Raw genomic sequence first — 20,403 nt, forward strand, 5'->3', positions numbered from 1 at the left:
CCCCCTTTGTGGCTCATCCCTAACCAAATGTACCCCCTGAAGAATAAAGCCGCGGCGAAATGTGGGCGTGGTTTTTGAAAAGTGAGTGTGGCTGTTACATGGTGTGGGTTGGGCCAAATACTAGCAAAATACAGGTAGTCCCTGGTTAAAAAATGAGATAGGGACTGTGTCCATACTTAATTTAAAAAAGTGAATGCGAAATCTGTTGTTGCATATTTGTAGCAATGTGCGATGCACTGGTTAGGTCAGACGTGCGGTCGCCTAGCGCAGCTGGTCACACTGTTAACAGCACACAAAATACAAATTTATTGTCCTCACCAAGAAAAATAATGAAAAATAATAGTAACAGTTTTTCCCCCCTACCAGCCTACCTATTCCTTGCACTACTAGCACCCTTACACCCCCTCCTAGCTTTTATAAAAGCTTTTTAAGTCTAATTGTAATGTTTATTTAAGCAAATCTGAGAGTTCCTTCTCCTACATCCAGCCACATGCAGTCACAATCTGCAAATGGCGCTGTGCGGAAGAGCCTCCCCACCCCTCTCTTGCCTTCCCCTCCCCTTCCTCTCTTGTCCTGCACACAGCTTCGGAAAAATGGTGGCTGGAGCCCATTTGCAAGCCCTGCTTGCTGATTTTATATAGGTTGCAGCCAACTAACATTTAAAAACCTGATAGCGTCTGTATCACAGGGAAGGGAATAAAGCTATTGCCCATAGCTTTATTCCCTTTCCTGTGACACGCACGCTATCGGCGTTTGCATGTTTGTAAAAAGCATATTGATATCCAAGCTTCCCCCCCCCCCCCCGATGCTCGGCCAATAGGAGCGCGGTACGCGTACGGCGCTCCTATTGGCCGAAATGGTGATGCAGCCGGGCTTACACGCAGGGCACTTGTAATAGGCGTGTGAGTGGCAGCATTTGCGGCCAATCAAGCCATTGGTAGGAGGGGATAGCGTGCGCATCGGGAGGGGGGAAGCTTGGATATCAATATGCTTTTTACAAACATGTAAACGCGATAGCGTGCGTAGTGCCGCCATTTTGTCTGCGGCCCCTGGGGGACCACCTGACAACAGCTGATGTACCCCCAGGGGTCTGCGGACCCCAGGTTGAGAACCACTGATCTACTGTATATAACTAAAAGGCAGTTGTAATACAGACAGACGCTGTACTGCGTATGCGTATTACAACTACCGCTGTAATGACTGCTTGCGGCATGGGAGGAAGATAGGAGCTGGGGTATACTCTGCGTGGGGGGTTTAAAAGAATTGTGGGGTTACTGGAGTATCCTAATGTATGACCAGACTAAGTCATAACTAGAAGCAGACTGGCAGGCGAAACAGCACAAAACGGCACAGGGAAATTTGTGCGCAGCATGCACCGCCATAGGCCTTAACCACATGAGGACCACAGTGCTAAACCTCCCTAAAGCCCAGGCCATTTTTCATTAGATTGGCCACTGCAGCTTTAAGGCCAAGCTGCAGGGCCACACGACACAGCACACAAGTGATTCCCCCCCTCCCCCCCCCCCCTTTTCTCCCCACCAACATAGCTCTCTGCTGGTGGGGTCTGATCGCCCCCCCAAATGTTTGTTTGTGTTTAATTGTGTATATTTTTAATAAAAAAAGGTTGTTGTTTTTTTAACTATTGTATGCCCCCCCTCCCTCCTACCAGCCAATCCCTGTGATCGGCTATCATAGGTTTCAGCCTATGACAGCCGATCACCTCTGTGCCCCTGGAGGGTGTCACACGGCTGTCCCCAGTACAGCGCTGCTGCAGATCGCAGCGCTGTACAGCCCTATTAGATGGCGCTGTTTTGCGTCCGTTAGGCGGTCCTGGGGCTGCCGCCGCGGTCATGCCCATGGGCGTGACCCGGTCTTTAGGTAGTTAATGTGAATTACTACTATAGCGGTGCTCAGACAGTAATTTGGGCGCTGGCAAAAGACTGAGCCAAAATTACTTCAAAAACTGCACAATTCAGACATCAGCAATAGCTAGCAGCCAAATTACATCTTTCCCTTGAGTCCATGGTGGCCTGGAGGAAGAATAGCAATTAACACCCCCAGGACTTTTGCAGGAGCAGGGTGAGCAGTTTTTCGGTTTCACGCGGTGCCCAGATTTTCTGGCACCATTTTTGCATGTATGCATTGGCAGCTTCAGAGAATGGGCCCGATCCAATTCACGTTTTCTCCTAAGTTTTCTCACAGGAGAATTTTTCATCTTCTGTTTAAATACTGGTAACTTTTGCACTCTGCAATTGAAAAAGTACCAAAAAGTAGATGAAAAAGTACTGACAAAATAATTATGAGTATTCTCTTGCTTGCTGGTAGCTTAAAAGGCTTTTTATTTATTATGTGAAAATATCACCTTGGAGGAAACTTAGGAGAAAAGGAGAATTGGATCAGGCCATAAGTTCTACCTAAAATGATTTTTTTGTTATCACTGGTAAAGTAGCTGTATGTGTAAACGCCTTTATCAAAAGCTTTATGAAACTTGCTGTCTTTATAGGGACATAAAAAGTCATTTTCACCAATCTTTCAAAGCAGATTAACAGCTAGGAGAAAATAAAATGATTTTCAATAACCGATATAAGTCGTTTATTTAATGTTTATTTACAAATATAACTTTGTACTATTGTAGTTCATGCTAGCTTCATTTGTATCTTCTTCTTTTTTTCTTTTCTAGATGTCTAATTTATAAGGAAAATGCAAAACAACGAAGTGTTGAAACCAGCTAAGTACTTTTCTGAGTTGGAGAAGAATGTCTTGCTGGCTCTTGTAGAAAAGTATAAGTATGTGTTGGAATGCAAGAAAAGTGATGCTCGGACTATTGCTTTAAAGCAGCGCACCTGGCAAGCGCTAGCCCATGAATACAATTCTCAGCCTAGTGTGTCTTTACGGGATTTTAAACAGCTAAAAAAATGCTGGGAGAATATCAAGGCAAGGACCAGAAAGATAATGGCCCACGAAAGAAGAGAAAAGGTGATGCGTTGTGGGCTTGCATCCAACAGCATAAAAGAGAAGGTTGCAAGTATGATTCCAGAGCAGATCTACTATGTGCAGACGCCATCTGAGGAGGAATCAGCATATAACCATGAAACATCCAATGCAGGTAACACTATACGCCATTCCATTATGATCATTTCCTTAAAGTGGACCTGAACTCAGAATGTCCACTCTGCTCTAAAAGATACACAACAGCATAATAACCTTTAACTACTTGGCAACCTCTGCCACGCTTATCTACGCCCCTTTGAAATTCAACTGAGTCACAGGGGTGTAGATAAGCAACTCCTGTTTATTTTCCTGCTGTGCGCAATTGCGTTCGCGTGCATGCAGATGCGCGTACGCATCAGGCACCCGCTGGTCCATGATTGGCTGATGTGAACATGTGTTCACAAAGCCAATCAAAGTGCTTGCAAGTTTGAATGAGCACTGCCAAAACCAATGACAGTGCTCATTCATTCAGAATGTGTGTAAACATTGAATCAGTCACTATGCTGTTACAGTTACTGAGATCACTCGTGAGAGGATCTCAGATAACTAATACAGCATTGGTGAGTGATCAGCATCAGTGAGGTTTTTTTTAAAATAAATTATACCCCCATTAAGCCCATTAACCCTTGCCTCCCATTAAATGTGAAAATTGCTGTGGTTTTTAGGTGGAAAAACCCTGTGGTTGAGAAGTGGTTAACCACTTGCCGACCGCGCACTCATACCGTGCGTCGGCAAAGTGGCAGCTGCAGGACCAGCGACGCAGTTCTGCGTCGCCGGCTGCAGGCTAATTAATCAGGAAGCAGCCGCTCGCGCGAGCGGCTGCTTCCTGTCAATTCACGGCGGGGGGCTCCGTGAATAGCCTGCGGGCCGCCGATCGCGGCTCGCAGGCTAAATGTAAACACAAGCGGAAATAATCCGCTTTGTTTACATTGTACGGCGCTGCTGCGCAGCAGCGCCGTAAGGCAGATCGGCGATCCGCGGCCAATCAGCGGCCGGGGATCGCTGCCATGTGACAGGGGACAGCCTGTCACTGGCTGCACAGGACGGATAGCGTCCTGTGCAGCGCGGATCACCGGGGGGGACAGGGAGGAGAGGGAGGGGAGGAATTCCGCAGCGGAGGGGGGCTTTGAGGTGCCCCCCTCCCGCAACACCCATCAGGCAGGAGCGATCAGACCCCCCCAGCACATCATCCCCCTAGTGGGGAAAAAAGGAGGGCGATCTGGTCGCTCTGCCTGCACCCTGATCTGTCCTGGGGGCTGCACAGCCCACCCAGCACAGATCAGCTAAAACAGCGCTGGTCCTTAAGGGGGGGTAAAGGGTGGGTCCTCAAGTGGTTAAACAAAAGACATTTCTTTGTTACAGCTGATACAAATCCTGAAATATATCTGCAGTGTTTCTACTTCCTGATTTATGGAAGCAGATATATTGTTTACATCTGGTGCTTTCAAATGGCTTATCTGCTTATCTGCCATAGTCAGTCATGTGACACATGGGAGGATCAAATTACAACTTGAAATTAAACACAAATGAGGGGGAATTAGACAGCCTAATCTCTCTAAATACATACAGGGTGCATTTCTCTGTTTTCCTTCTGTCCTGTGCAAGAGTTCGGGTCCACTTTAAAGAGAAACTCCGACCAAGAATTGAACTTTATCCCAATCAGTAGCTGATACCCACTTTTACATGAGAAAAATAATGATTTTCACAAACAGACCATCAGGGGGCGCTGTATGACTGATTTTGTGCTGAAACCCCTCCCACAAGAGGCTCTGGTACCGTACGGTACTCTGGGCAAACTGTCACAATGTAACAATGTTCAGACAGGAAATAGCTGTCTGTTAAAGCCAGACCAGCTAGAAACAGCTCCATAATCTGCCCACAGTAACAATGTCACCATGTAATACAAGTCAGAATGTGAATCTGGGAGAGGAAAGATTTTACAATGAGCAAACACTGACTAAATCATGTATACATAATTATTGTAAAAATGAAGCACTTTTTTTATTACATTATTTTCACTGGAGTTCCTCTTTAACCAGTATATTCTTAGGCTGGGTGAACACTTGGCAGTGCCGGAAACTTAGCGTTTTGATGCATGTGCGTTTTCTGTGCGTTACGTTTTTTTCCCCCGCACATGCGTTTTTCTTGCATTTTGAGTGTGTTTTACTGCGTTTGCGGTTCGCATATACAAAATGCATATACGCTTTGTTTGCATTTTTGATGTGTTTTATGCAAATCACAAGGATGTCAAAAGGAAGTGGAAATACATCATCAAGCTTCTTCTTTTTTTTTTTTTCTACTTAAAACATAGAAAAACGCATGCAAAGCGCACTAATCAATGGTGATGCAATAGTCAATGGTGACGTAATACCTCTGCGTCACCACTGACTTTTATTATGTGCGTTTTTGAAAAATATGCAACAAAACCAGCGTTTTTAAAAACCAGGGCTGTGGAGTCGGAGTAATTTTAGGTACCCGGAGTTAGAGTCGGACTCGGTGATTTCATAAACTGAGGAGTCGGAGTCGGATGATTTGTGTACAAAATCCACAGCCCTGGTAAGTATTAGACTAAGGAGTCGGAGTCGAAGAGTAGGAGCCATTTTGGGTACTCGGAGTTTGTGGTTTCATAAACTGAGGAGTCGGAGTTGGAAGATTTTTGTACCGACTCCACAGCCCTGTTTAAAAACGCACATTGCAAAATGCAAGTATATGCGTTTTTACATGTGGCCCATTGACTTGCATTATGTGCTTTTTCACTGTGTTTTCCGCAACGCTAGCATTTTTGCTTAGTGTGTTACCTGCCTCAAGAATGTATGATCTTGCACGTGCAACCCATAAAGCATAGATGTTGTGAATGTCCCTTCAAAAACCTCAAGTGAGAAAGAAATATGGAGGTTACCACTGTTATCACCTTTATAACTGCCAGTTGCCTGTTTGTCGCTTATCTTGTAGTTTAAGTCCAACATTTTCTAGTATGTAATTATTAGTTAAAATACATAATCTACATAAGCTTTCTGGATCAGTGGCTCAAACAGTTTTAAAATCAGATCATCAGCACAACCAACAGCCAGGCAAAATGGCATGTGTTAAAGTCAGCAATATAGAATATATTTCACTCCAGCTCTGTTGGGTTAGGTGATGTATTTTTGCTACGTAGATTGCTGTCTTGTCTATGTCCTACCCCATAGAGCCATATTAATCCCTGAATGCACTGACGAGGATAAACCAATCTGAAGCAGGTTGCATGCATGTTAAATTAGTTTGGCTCTGTAATATTAATAAGCTGACACATCATTGCATTCCATCGGTTCTAGAGGCGTGTTTAGCATCTCTTCTCAAGAGATGATTTGCATATTTAGCAGTGATGCATCGTGGGAGACATCATATGCTCACTCCACCTTGAATTATTGCAAATACCTTGTTTTAAGAAGGCTTGTCTTGGCTATGTGATGTAGTTTTCGTTGGTGGTTTTGGCATTTCCACTCTTGTCTTCCTAACCATAGATACTTCACTTTTTGATGCCTAACTTAAACATCTCCAGATGCCTAACCTTAAAATTCACCCATCCTACATTCCTCACCCCGATGGCTAAACGCGGAGACGCGGCGGTAAACGATCCAGGAAGCAACCTGTTGCGCCCAGGATCGCCACAGACGACAGGAAAAATTGGGATTGAAACATAGCATTTGCATAAATGATGGTACCTGCGCTGCCCAATCATTTAAATGGGCAGCGCCTAAACGACAATTGCTAGTTGTTTTCCTGCCCGTCAAGCGTCCGTGTGAACCAGTCATTCTGAGCATTCCCAGGGTGGCCTACTGACCACCCTTAACTCTCAGGAGCTTTGAGTCCGACAGGAGAAAAGTGCTATACAAATGTTAACATATTATTATTATTACAAACACAAAGAGAAGAATCTTGCGCTCCTGTTCCCAGGTGACCAATTGGAGATGCACTCCTCTTAGGATGTCATGCACTGCGACGCTCCGTAGCAGGGTAACTTTGGCAAAACAATCAAGAAGAGATGGAGCGCGCCATAGTGCATTCATCGTAAAAGGTAATTTATTAGGATATAAAAGTTATACTCACAAACACAAATGGTGTAAACGCTTATCAGCGGGCAGCCAACCGCTTCTCTCAACAGGGGAGGATGTCGCGCTGCTGGCCACAGCGCGACATCCTCCCCTGTTGAGAGAAGCGGTTGGCTGCCCGCTGATAAGCGTTTACACCATTTGTGTTTGTGAGTATAACTTTTATATCCTAATAAATTACCTTTTACGATTAATGCACTATGGCGCGCTCCATCTCTTCTTGATTATTATTATTATTACTACTCTCTGATACCAGTCACCAATTAAGCTATAACTTTTCCACCTTAACATTTAACTCTCTCCTTACCGTACCTTAACCAGTTCGGCCTATCTGGACAAGCTTCCTCGTCCAGATAGGCACTGCTGCTCGCGCCGCATGGTGCGCGCGATCGGGCGCGCTCCCGCCGCCCGCCACTAGCTCCCCAATCAGTGAATGGGAATATAATTCCCATTCACTGATCTAACTTCCCCGCAGAAAAAACGACGCTTTCTATCCAGAGAGCGCGGTATTTCTGCACCTAGGAAACTTCTCCTCTGCTTTTTAGTTCCTGGATGCGAGATCGCTCGCATCCAGGACTTTTTTGACTGTGGCCATCTTGTGGCCAAATAGTAAACTGCACCCACATACATTTTTAATTAAACAATTATATTATTTTACATTTAAAATTAGCAGTTTCCCTCCCACACCAAAAATTACCCACATACATTTTTATAAAAAAATAAATAGAAAAAAAATACAATAAAAAAAAAAAAAAAAAACAACATAAATAGTTACCCAAGGGTCTGAACTTTTTAAATATGCATGTCAAGAGAGTATGTTATTATATTATTTAAAATTATAAGCTTATAAATAGTGACGGACGCAAATTGAAAAAATGCACCTTTATTTCTAAATGAAATATCGGCACCATAAATTGTGATAGGGACATCGTTTAAACGTTGTAATAATCGGGACAGATGGGCAAATAAAATGCATGAGTTTTAATTACGGTAGCGTATATTAATTTCAAACTATAATGGGCAGAAACTGAGAAATAATGAATTTTTTTCATTCCTTTCTTAATCTTCCTGTTGAAATGGATTTAGAAAACATAATTCTTCGCAAAATGTACTACCCAAAGAAAGACTAATTAGTGGCGGAAAAAACAAGATATAGATCAATTCATTGTGATAAGTAGCAATAAAGTTATAGGCAAATGAATGGGAGGTGAATGTTGCTCGGATGCATGAGATTTTCGGCAATGCGGTGCTGAACCGGTTAACCAGTACTTATCTTTCACTGTTTTCAATTTGGTTTCCATGGGGAGCCCTATTACTCACCTGTGGGGTGCCGCTCCTCTGGTCCCCGGCCCATTTGGGATCCTCCATCTTCTTGGGCCAACCGCAGCTTTTATGGGCATTTGTAATTCCCTGCAGAGTTGCGCATGCTGCAATGCATACCAGGAGATTTAGTACGGGAGATGCTACCCTGCCAGGGAATGTCCACAATAGCTGTGGTTGGCTCAAGAAGATGGAGGATTATAAAAGGGCCAGAGGACAGGGAACCAGCACTCCGTAGGTAAGTAATGGTGCTCCCTGACCCCCAGCAGGGTACACACTATTACTAACCTCCCTTATGTAGAGCAGTGTTCTCCCCAGAATTTTTTCCCAGCCTAGTCAGCATCAACCCCTCCTAACTGCCCTGTGTCTAGGATAGTGCCGTTGGGCTAGAATGGTAAGGTCATCAGCATATTTAAAACTATTTGAAGGTACCCTGCCAGCCTATTTTTTTTATGTTTTAAAATTAAGCTAAATCTGGCTATACATTATGAAACCTTTACCTTGTCTGGAAAACTGGTGATTTTTCTCTAATTGGCAAATAATTGTTTCATATATATTATTTACCACAATACACCACTCAGTATTGGACTGACTTCAGCACACTTTGAACAAAAGGTGCCACTAGTAGCCTTGGGCAGGTTTGTGCAGTACAAATGTATGTAAATATTGATTTCTCATTGTACAAATTTGTGCTTGATCAGTAAAGAAAACCGGCTTTCTGGATCAGTGTTCAAGTGATACATTCAATGAATCGATGAAGAATACCTTGCTTTTTTAACCTCCTAAGCGGTAATCCCGAGTCAGGCTTGCGATGGAAATCCGCAGCTCAGCGCAGAAATCCTGTGCTTGAGTGAGTTATATGCATGAGCTGCTGCAGATCTCTCTGTGGTATGTTTTTTTTTTTATTGTTTTTAGGGTCTAAAAGCTTGTGAAAAAATTGCATGGCTTTTAGACCCTAAATCTGGAAATAATCATAACACCAGGGAGGTTATTGAAGTTCCATTTGTTTTGGTGTTTTTATTAATTAAACATTTAGTAATCCTGTTAAAAATGTTGAATAGTTTATGGCCACCTTAATCAGAGGAGGGTCATAAATGGGTATGTGATATTTTCTAGGAGCACAGAATGCCACTTTTAAGGACACCTGAAGTGAGTAAAAAAATAAAAGTTAGATACTTACCTCAGCAGTGGGAAGCCTTTGGATAGCCCAGAGGAAGCTGATCCTTGTAGAGCACACAGTTCTAGCACTGTGTCCCTCTATACCTATATGGCTCACTCCAGTCAAATAAATTTCTACTGGTTGTGAGCGCGGCTGTAGATGAGCATATTCTGACTAGGCATGCCCAGTCTTGAGGCCCTTGTCCATGACTGGGAGCGCAGCCAGAAGATGAAGAGAAACCCGGACTGGAACAGTTTGCACTACAAAGATCTGGGCAGCCTCTGGACCATCCAGAGGATTTATACATCTGAGGTAACCACAGTATTGTCTCGATTATCCAGCACAGGCGGGGATTGCCTGATGCCAAATATATGTGTAGTTTCCTGTTTCTTGACAGTTTAAGCAACCGGGGGCCTCCATGTAAGACCCCCCCTACAGAGCCCTCACTTCTTCTAATGTAGAGCAGTGTGAAGTGGTAGACACTAGAGCTGCGGGCCCTAACTTCTTTACTTACAGCTGCAGACTGTTCTGCTGCATTCTCAGTACGGCTCCCTATGTGTGAAGCCCTGCAGAGCATGCAGCAGAGTAGGTGTAAGAGGAGAGTTGTAAACAAAGACTTAAAGAGAACCTGTACTGAGGAAAATTATTTAAAATAAACACATGAGGTAACTTCAAATGAACATTACATAGTTACCTTGCCACCAGTTCCTCTCAGAAGCTCACCATTTTCCTCTTACAGTGATCCCTTCCAGTTCTGACAACATTTTGTCAGAACTGAAATATATCAGTTGCTGCCAGTTATATATCAGTTGCTGTCAGTTACAGCTGAGAGGAGAACTGATGTGTCCATGTTTCCCTATGGCTCAAGTGGGCGATGTTACAGTTTAACAGTGTGCTGACCAGGAAGCTGTTATGGGGTAATAGCCATTTTCAAAATGGAGGACGGAGAATTCTATTGATCACAGTGGACAAACAGGACGCAGGAGAGGAAAAATAGATTGAGGAGTAGACTGCACGGGAGGCAAGTATGACTTGTGTATGTTTATTTTGACTTTTAATTTTCAGTATAGGTTTTCTTTAAAGAGGAACTCCAGTGAAAATAATGTAAAAAAAAAGTGCTTAATTTTTACAATAATTATGTATAAATGATTTAATCAGTGTTTGCCCATTGTAAAATATTTTAAATCCCTGATTTACATTCTGACATTTATTACATGGTGACATTTTTACTGTTGGCAGGTGATGTAGCTGCTGCTTGCTGTTTTGGCAGTTGGAAACAGCTGTAAACAGCTATTTCCCGCAATGCAGCAAGGTTCACAGACAGGAAACTGCCAAGAGTACGTACTCAAGAGTTAGTTGTGGGAGGGGTTTCACCACAATATCAGCCATACAGCGCCCCCTGATGGTCTGTTTGTGAAAAAGAATAGATTTTAATGTTAAAGGGGGTATCAGCTACTGATTGGGATAAAGTTAAATTCTTGGTCGGAGTTTCTCTTTAAAGAGTACCTAAAGTAAATAAAAGATGCCAGTTTAACTGACCTGGGGCTTCTTCCAGCCCCCTGAAGTTCTCCTGGTCCCTTACCATCATTCTGCACTGCTCCGTTCAGCAGCAGTGCCCTTCTAAAAGTTAGCCAACCGGTCGTAGACTACTGCACGTACGGCACTGGCTGCATACCTCCTTGATTGCACTACAGTTGCTGAGAGCATTCGGTGCATGTGCAGTTTCAGTTTTCATGAACTGCGCAAGTACAGAATGCTTTCGGGGATGGAAGCATGTTCAGGAGGCGGGTGGCCCAGGGACACACATGCAGCTGGCAGAAGGCCACTGCCACTCATCGGAGAAGTGCAGAATGAAGACGAGGGCTCAGGAGGACTGCACGGGCCTAGAAGAATCCCCAGGTACTGGCCCCTTTTATTTTGCTTTAGGTTTTCCTTTAAAATTTCAGAAAAGCTTCACTTTTAGTAAGGGAGTTATTCTATGGAATATTTTAACGATTGTGGAATCGTCTCCGTGGTCAGCGCACCAGACGTGCGCTGACGTGGCGGATTTCCTCCACAAGCGTATTATTGCGGACACCCAGGCTAGGTGCTATGCACCCGCAGAGGGCAATTCCCACCGGCAGATGGCGCTGTGGAGTGCAGGCGAACACAGCCGCTGCACAGCCACAGATGCCAAATGGGAATTGTACAGATCCGGGACAAGGTACAATCAGGCAGGGCTGGATAGCCCACCGGGAACAGAGCAAAAGGACAGAACCAATGTGTGCCCACCAAATTAGTCGCCACCCAGCGACGGCGAACACACAACGGCGGAAACGAAGTAGGAAACGCAATCGCAAGAATGGCGATTGCCAATAGCGACACAAGACTGAGCAGGACAGAGCACAAGGGTAGCAAAGGCACAGCAAATCATACAAAGAGCAAGATAAAGAAAATAACAAATGCTAGCTGAACGCGAACACCGCACTCATTCGCAACAGTGCACGCGTTCGTGCGCGGTCTCCGCGTGTTACGCACAACAGAGACAAGCACGCCTAACTAACCAAAGACAGACAAACACGAAACAGAGAACGCGAGCGCTTGCTTAACGGTTACCTCATCGAGCCTACAGCAAGCGTTTCGAATCAGACAAGACAGACACACGAAAACAGGGACAAGCGAGAGATAGGATCCACAGCACTAGCGAAAAGTGGCTAGCGCGATCCAGGTACAGAGTAGCAGAACAGAAGGATCCCCAGCGCTAGCGAAAAGTGGCTAGCGCGATCCCAGAAGACAGAACAGAAGGATCCCCAGCGCTAGCGAAAAGTAGCTAGCGCGATCCCAGGAGACAGAGTAGCAGAACAGAAGGATCCCCACACACGGCAGACAGAACAGATGAGGTAGGCAGAAACAACCGCTGTTCCAACCTACACTCCAGACTCAATCAGAAGGATCCACAGCCGCTAACGCTAGGGCTTGTGCGATCCAAACACAAGACAGACGGAACAGGCAAAACAGATAATACAACCTGACTGGACTAGAAGGGGAGCCTAAAGCAACCCCCAGGAATTAACTATACTAGATAGCAATGGCTGACACTCCAGCAGTGTCCATCAGGAACAGACCATGGAAGGGAAATGTCCAGCAAAGCATTCTGGGAGCAGAATGCTTTTATAGTGCTAGTCATCAAAAGAAGGCAGGTAACGGATTTGCATGACTAATGTATGCAAATTCCTCAGCAACACAAGCTGCAGAACTGACAGAAAGTCTCTCTTAAAGAGACCTGCAGAATGCAGACGTGAACAGTGGTCAAAACGCTGCCTGTCTGCACAGGCAGCTGAGCAGATTCTCACAAATATCCTGTGCTTTTACACAGTTCATGTAAACTGATTATACTACACTAGATCCATACACAAACTTTGATGTCTGCAGGCTGGATCAAACTAATTCTGGCTTCAATCCATATGACTAACCTATATACAAAGGAATTGTTCAGCTAAATTTGATAGGGTTTGGTCTCCCTGGGTGAAATATCTCAAAGATCAAGGTATTGATTATAATGCTGTTAACTGAGGTATGTGGTTGATTTAATGTGATGACCTCTATGCTGACCGTGAAGATTAGCAATAGATGGGAGTGGTGGGGAAGGGAATGGGGTTGATCTGTATTTTCTCTGTTTTCTTTTTTGAAAAATCAATACGGTAAACATTATTTGTAAAAAAAAAAAAAACACAGAAAAGCTACATTAATGCGGCATTCTACTGCACTATGCCAAGCCAATAAACAACAAACCAGCAGTATTACACCACATTTTAGAGGCTTTGGATATTGCCTTTGTTACTGGGACTTGGTTTGCTTTCCAAATAGGTTGCAGTCACACAGTGGCAGTCTTTCCCCCATGAATCATTTAGTCAGTGTGTCTTTTTCAATTTATTTTGTACCACAGTCTTCGTTTCTGATACTCTGTCCTGCTCCCAGCCCTAGACCTTGGCATGTGGTTTATTCAATGCAGGAGATGTCTGGCAACTAAAATAAGGATGTGCTAGCCAACCAGTAGGCTGAAAGGCCGTTGTTCTCAAGTCGGCGCTCCAATCTATTGTAGTACATATAAATTTAAAGGGGAACTGAAGAGAGAGGTATATGGAGGCTGTCATGTTTATTTCCTTTTAGACAATACCAGTTGCCTGGCAGCCCTGCTGATCCTCTGCCTCTAATACTATTAGCCATAGCCCCTGAACAAGCATGCAGCAGATCAGGTGTTTCAGTGGTTCAGACTTATAAGTCTGATCTGACAAGACTAGCTGCATGCTTGTTTCTGGTTTTAATCAGATACTACTGCAGAGAAATAGACCAGCAGGGCCGCCAGGTAACTGGTATTGATTAAAAGGAAATAAACATGACAGCCTCCATATACCTCTCTCTTCAGTTCCCCTTTAAAGAGACTCTGAAGCGAGAATAAATCTCGCTTCAGAGCTCATAAATAGCAGGGGCACGTGTGCCCCTGCTAAACCGCCGCTATAGCGCGGCTTAACGGGGGTCCCTTCACCCCCAAAACGACCACTGCGACACTTGGTCGCAGATTTGGTCGTGATTTATTGCTTCCTGGAGGCAGGGCTAACGGCTGCAGCCCTGCCTCCAGTCGCGTCTGTCAGCGGCGCATCGCCGCCTCTCCCCCGCCCCTCTCAGTGAAGGAAGACTGAGAGGGGCGGGGGAGAGGCGGAGATACGCGCTGACAGACGCGCGTGGGGCAGGGCTGCGGCGGCTAGCCCTGCCCCAACCAGGAAGCGCTCCCCGGGTGTATCGAGGGGGATTTGGGGGTGAAGGGACCCCCGTTAAGCCGCGCTATAGCGGCGTTTTAGCAGGGGCACACGTGCCCCTGCTATTTATGAGGTCTGAAGCGAGATTTATTCTCGCTTCAGACTCTCTTTAAGACTTTGAGTACCCCTACCACAAAAAAGCATAGTTTGATATTTGTGCTATTTGTTGCCTCATTCCTTACCATTGTTTATAATGTGTTTTTATGGATTTATGAAGTCATGATTTCAACAAAATAGACTGATCACACTTTACATGGTTTGGTACTGCCTTGGCTGTCTTCCTACTTTTCCTTACTATTACAAAACAATTTCTCAAAATTAGACATTTATGGACTATTAAACAGGCCATACAGGCAAATAGCTTTCAAAGGGCTGAGACACACCAGAAAAGCTCCCCAAACGCTAGAGGTTTCAAAAGCTCTTCACAATGTAATGCTAAGTTTTTTTTTTTGTTTTTACAAAACTTCATCGCTCCAGTGTGCATAGACACATAGGATAACATTAGCAGGAGGTTTCAAAAACTCAAAACGCTCAGAAAAACTCCTCTGGTGTGCACCAGGCCAAAATTAGGATCAAACTAGATGGACATGGTGGGGAGCACCGGTAGTTTGACGATTTTACCATAGAATCTATTGCACTATTTGATACAGCACAACTTCAATAGAAGTTCAATATATTCCATGGTGAAATCCTGTGCAGTGTAGGGGGATTTGATCCCTCTCTTATCTGTTTGCCACATTACGCAGCAATCAAAATGTATATGGCCACCTTTAGTGTAGGTTTGTTTATTAGCTGTTGATTAGCTGTAGCTGATGCTTTTAAAATTGTCCTATTTCTTTTATGCTTTAGAAGTGGACTGCAAGAAAGTTAATCTTTTAGATCTGGAACTTCTTATTGATGAACAGGGAAAGATTCAGACCAAACCTTATGGCAAAGCACCTGATACAGAATCCTTATGTGGTGATGGCTCTCCTTCCAGTTCTGTAGATAAAGGTAATTTGAAAGATAAGTTTATTTTTTAAGTATATAATGCATATAGCCTCATAGGGCGCAGAGACATTTCGAATTGTGATCGGCCAATGATTGGCTAATTTCACCACCTCAAAGTAGTATGAGAGCTTATCTACACAATCTCTTCACAGTATTCAAAATCTTTAGAACCTCATACTACATGTAAGTGGTAAAATTGGCCATTCATTATCCAATCGAAATTGGATGTGTGTATGCACCCACACAAATTCTAGACTTTTCTCTACTGAGAGTCTAGCCTCTAGCGCGTGTGTAGGTGTTCCCATGAGGTCCACCAAGGTCACTTAAAGGACAACTGAAGCAAGTAGCGATTTAGAGGCTGCCATATTTATTTCCTTTAATGGGAACCTTAACCACTTCCCGACCGCCGTATGTACAATTGGCGGCCGGGAAGTGCACCCCGCAAGGACCGCCGTATTGACAATTGGCGGCGGTCCTTGTAGGGGCATGGGCGGAGCGATCGCGTCATCAGTGACGCGATCCTCCGCCTCCGCCTGGCGCCGCTCACCCGCCGCAACATCCCGCCGGCTATACGGAAGCGCCGGCGGGATGTTAACCCCGCGATCGCCGCATACAAAGTGTATAATACACTTTGTAATGTTTACAAAGTGTATTATACAGGCTGCCTCCTGCCCTGGTGGTCCCAGTGTCCGAGGGACCACCAGGGCAGGCTGCAGCCACCCTAGTCTGCACCAAGCACACTGATTTTTCCCCCCCCCCCTGCCCCAGATCGCCCACAGCACCCATCAGACCCCCCCTGCCCACCCCCCAGACCCCTGTTTGCACCCAATCACCCCCCTAATCACCCATCAATCACTCCCTGTCACTATCTGTCAACGCTATTTTTTTTTTATCCCCCACCCTGCTCCCTGCCCCCTCCTGATCACCCCCCACCCCTCAGATTCTCCCCAGACCCCCCCCCCCCTGTTTACTGTATGCATCTATCCCCCTGATCACCTGTCAATCACCTGTCAATCACCTGTCAATCACCCATCAATCACCCGTCAATCACCCCCTGTCACTGCCACCCATCAGCCAGCCCCTAACCTGCCCCTTGCGGGCAATCTGATCACCCCCCCACACCAATAGATCGCCCGCAGATCCGACATCAGATCACCTCCCAAATCCATTGTTTACATCTATTCTCTCCTCTAAACACCCACTAATTACCCATCAATCACCCATCAATCACCCCCTATCACCACCTGTCACTGTTACCTATCAGATCAGACCCTAATCTGCCCCTTGCGGGCACCCAATCACCCGCCCACACGCTCAGATTGCCCTCAGACCCCCCCCCCCCTTATCAATTCGCCAGTGCATTAATTACATCTGTCCTTCCCTGTAATAACCCACTGATCACCTGTCAATCACCTGCCAATCACCTATCACCCATCAATCACCCCGTCACTGCCACCCAACAATCAGCCCCTAACCTGCCCCTTGCGGGCAATCTGATCACCCACCCACACCAATAGATCGCCCGCAGATCCGACATCAGATCACCACCCAAGCGCAGCGTTTACATCTATTCTCTCCTCTAAACACCCACTAATTACCCATCAATCACCCCCTATCACCACCTATCACCACCTGTCACTGTTACCCATCAGATCAGACCCTAATCTGCCCCTTGCGGGCACCCAATCGCCCGCCTACACGCTCAGATTGCCCTCAGACCCCCCCTTATCAATTCGCCAGTGCAATATTTACATCTGTTCTCCCCTGTAATAACCCACTGATTACCTGTCAATCACCTATCAATCACCCATCAATCACCCCCTGTCACTGCCACCCATCAATCACCCCCTGTCACTTCCACCCATCAATCACCCGCTGTCACTGCCACCCATCAATCAGCCCCTAACCTGCCCCTTGCGGGCAAACTGATCACCCACCCACACCAATAGATCGCCCGCAGATCCGACATCAGATCACCACCCAAGCGCAGTGTTTCCATCTATTCTCTACCCTAAACACCCACTAATTACCCATCAATCACCCCCTGTCACTGCTACCTATCAGATTAGACCCCTATCTGCCCCTAGGGCACTCAATCACCCGCCCACACCCTCAGAATGCCCTCAGACCCCAGCCCTGATCACCTCGCCAGTGCATTGCTTGCATCTATTCCCCCCTCTAATCACACCTTGAGACACCCATCAATCACCTCCTGTCACCCCCTAGCACACCTACCCATCAGATCAGGCCCCAATTTGCCCCGTGTGGGCTCCTGATCACTCGGCCAATCCCTCAGATCCCCCTCAGACCCCCTTCCGATCACCTCCCCAGTGCATTGATTGCATCTATTTTCCCCTCTAACCACCCCCTGAGACACCCATCAGTCACCTCCTGTCACCCCCCTAGCACTCCTATCCATCAGATCAGGCCCAATACAACCTGTCATCTAAAAGGCCACCCTGCTTATGACCGGTTCCACAAAATTCGCCCCCTCATAGACCACCTGTCATCAAAATTTGCAGATGCTTATACCCCTGAACAGTCATTTTGAGACATTTGGTTTCCAGACTACTCACGGTTTTGGGCCTGTAAAATGCCAGGGCGGTATAGGAACCCCACAAGTGACCCCATTTTAGAAAAAAAGACACCCCAAGGTATTCTGTTAGGTGTATGACGAGTTCATAGAAGATTTTATTTTTTGTCAAAAGTTAGCGGAAATTAATTTTTATTGGTTTTTTTTCACAAAGTGTCATTTTTCACTAACTTGTGACAAAAAATAAAATCTTCTATGAACTCGCCATACACCTAACGGAATACCTTGGGGTGTCTTCTTTCTAAAATGGGGTCACTTGTGGGGTTCCTATACTGCCCTGGCATTTTAGGGGCCCTAAACCGCGAGGAGTAGTCTAGAAAACAAATGCTTCAAAATGACCTGTGAATAGGACGTTGGGCCCCTTAGCGCACCTAGGCTGCAAAAAATTGTCACACATGTGGTACCGCTGTACTCAGGAAAAGTAGTATAATGTGTTTTGGGGTGTATTTTTACACATACCCATGCTGGATGGGAGAAATTTCTATGTAAATGGACAATTGTGTGTAAAAAAATCAAACAATTGTCATTTACAGAGATATTTCTCCCACTTAGCATGGGTATGTGTAAAAATACACCCCAAAACGCATTATACTACTTCTCCTGAGTACGGCGGTACCACATGTGTGACACTTTTTTACACCCTAAGTACGCTAAGGGGCCCAAAGTCCAATGAGTACCTTTAGGATTTCACAGGTCATTTTGCGACATTTGGTTTCAAGACTACTCCTCACGGTTTAGGGCCCCTAAAATGCCAGGGCAGTATAGGAACCCCACAAATGACCCCATTCTAGAAAGAAGACACCCAAAGGTATTCCGTACGGAGTATGGTGAGTTCATAGAAGATTTTATTTTTTGTCACAAGTTAGCGGAAAATGACACTTTGTGAAAAAAAACTATTAAAATCAATTTCCGCTAACTTGTGACAAAAAAATAAAAACTTCTATGAACTCACCATACTCCTAACGGAATACCTTGGGGTGTCTTCTTTCTAAAATGGGGTCATTAGTGGGGTTCCTATACTGCCCTGGCATTTTAGGGGCCCTAAACCGTGAGGAGTAGTCTTGAAACAAAAATGACCTGTGAAATCCTAAAGGTACTCATTGGACTTTGGGCCCCTTAGTGCAGTTAGGGTGCAAAAAAGTGCCACACATGTGGTATCGCCGTACTCGGGAGAAGTAGTATAATGTGTTTTGGGGTGTATTTTTACACATACCCATGCTGGGTGGGAGAAATACCTCTGTAAATGACAATCTTTTGATTTTTTTACACACAATTGTCCATTTACAGAGGTATTTCTCCCACCCAGCATGGGTATGTGTAAAAATACACCCCAAAACACATTGTACTACTTCTCCCGAGTACGGCGATACGACATGTGTGGCACTTTTTTGCACCCTAACTGCGCTAAAGGGCCCAAAGTCCAATGAGTACCTTTAGAATTTCACAGGTCATTTTGAGAAATTTCGTTTCAAGACTACTCCTCACGGTTTAGGGCCCCTAAAATGCCAGGGCAGTATAGGAACCCCACAAATGACCCCATTTTAGAAAGAAGACACCCCAAGGTATTCCGTTAGGAGTATGGTGAGTTCATAGAAGATTTTATTTTTTGTCAAAAGTTAGCGGAAAATGACACTTTGTGAAAAAACACAATTAAAATCAATTTCCGCTAACTTTTGACAAAAAAATAAAATCTTCTATGAACTCACCATACTCCTAACGGAATACCTTGGGGTGTCTTCTTTCTAAAATGGGGTCATTTGTGGGGTTCCTATACTGCCCTGGCATTTTAGGGGCCCTAAACCGTGAGGAGTAGTCTTGAAACGAAATTTCTCAAAATGACCTGTGAAATTCTAAAGGTACTCATTGAACTTTGGGCCCTTTAGCGCAGTTAGGGTGCAAAAAAGTGCCACACATGTGGTATCGCCGTACTCAGGAGAAGTAGTATAATGTGTTTTGTGGTGTATTTTTACACATACCCATGCTGAGTGGGAGAAAGATCTCTGTAAATGGACAATTGTGTGTAAAAAAAATTAACAAATTGTCATTTACAGAGATATTTCTCCCACCCAGCATGGGTATGTGTAAAAATACACCCCAAAACACATTATACTACTTCTCCTGAGTACGGCAATACCACATGTGTGGCACTTTTTTGCACCCTAACTGCGCTAAGGGGTCCAAAGTCCAATGAGCACCTTCAGGCTTTACAGGGGTGCTTACAATTTAGCACCCCCCAAAATGTCAGGACAGTAAACACACCCCACAAATGACCCCATTTTGGAAAGTAGACACTTCAAGGTATTCAGAGAGGAGCATGGTGAGTCCGTGGCAGATTTCATTTTTTTTTGTCGCAAGTTAGAAGAAATGGAAACTTTTTTTTTTTTTTTTTTTTTTTCACAAAGTGTCATTTTCCGCTTACTTGTGACAAAAAATAATATCTTCTATGAACTCACTATGCCTCTC

General features: G+C 44.9%; 1 protein-coding gene across 5 annotated transcripts in view; it reads left to right on the forward strand.

The window, feature by feature from the left end:
* Nucleotides 1-20,403, forward strand: part of MSANTD3 (Myb/SANT DNA binding domain containing 3) — a 62,845-nt gene that overhangs the window by 27,514 nt on the left and 14,928 nt on the right. For all 5 annotated transcript variants that reach the window (XM_068236623.1, XM_068236624.1, XM_068236622.1 and 2 more), the window contains 2 exons: nucleotides 2,681-3,106; nucleotides 15,207-15,350. In XM_068236623.1, coding sequence (XP_068092724.1) covers nucleotides 2,701-3,106; nucleotides 15,207-15,350 — 550 coding nt within the window. In that variant the 5' untranslated portion in view covers nucleotides 2,681-2,700. The remainder of the gene's footprint in view (nucleotides 1-2,680; nucleotides 3,107-15,206; nucleotides 15,351-20,403) is intronic.

The sequence above is a fragment of the Hyperolius riggenbachi genome, chromosome 5, assembly GCF_040937935.1.
Source record: "Hyperolius riggenbachi isolate aHypRig1 chromosome 5, aHypRig1.pri, whole genome shotgun sequence".
NCBI lineage: Eukaryota > Metazoa > Chordata > Amphibia > Anura > Hyperoliidae > Hyperolius > Hyperolius riggenbachi.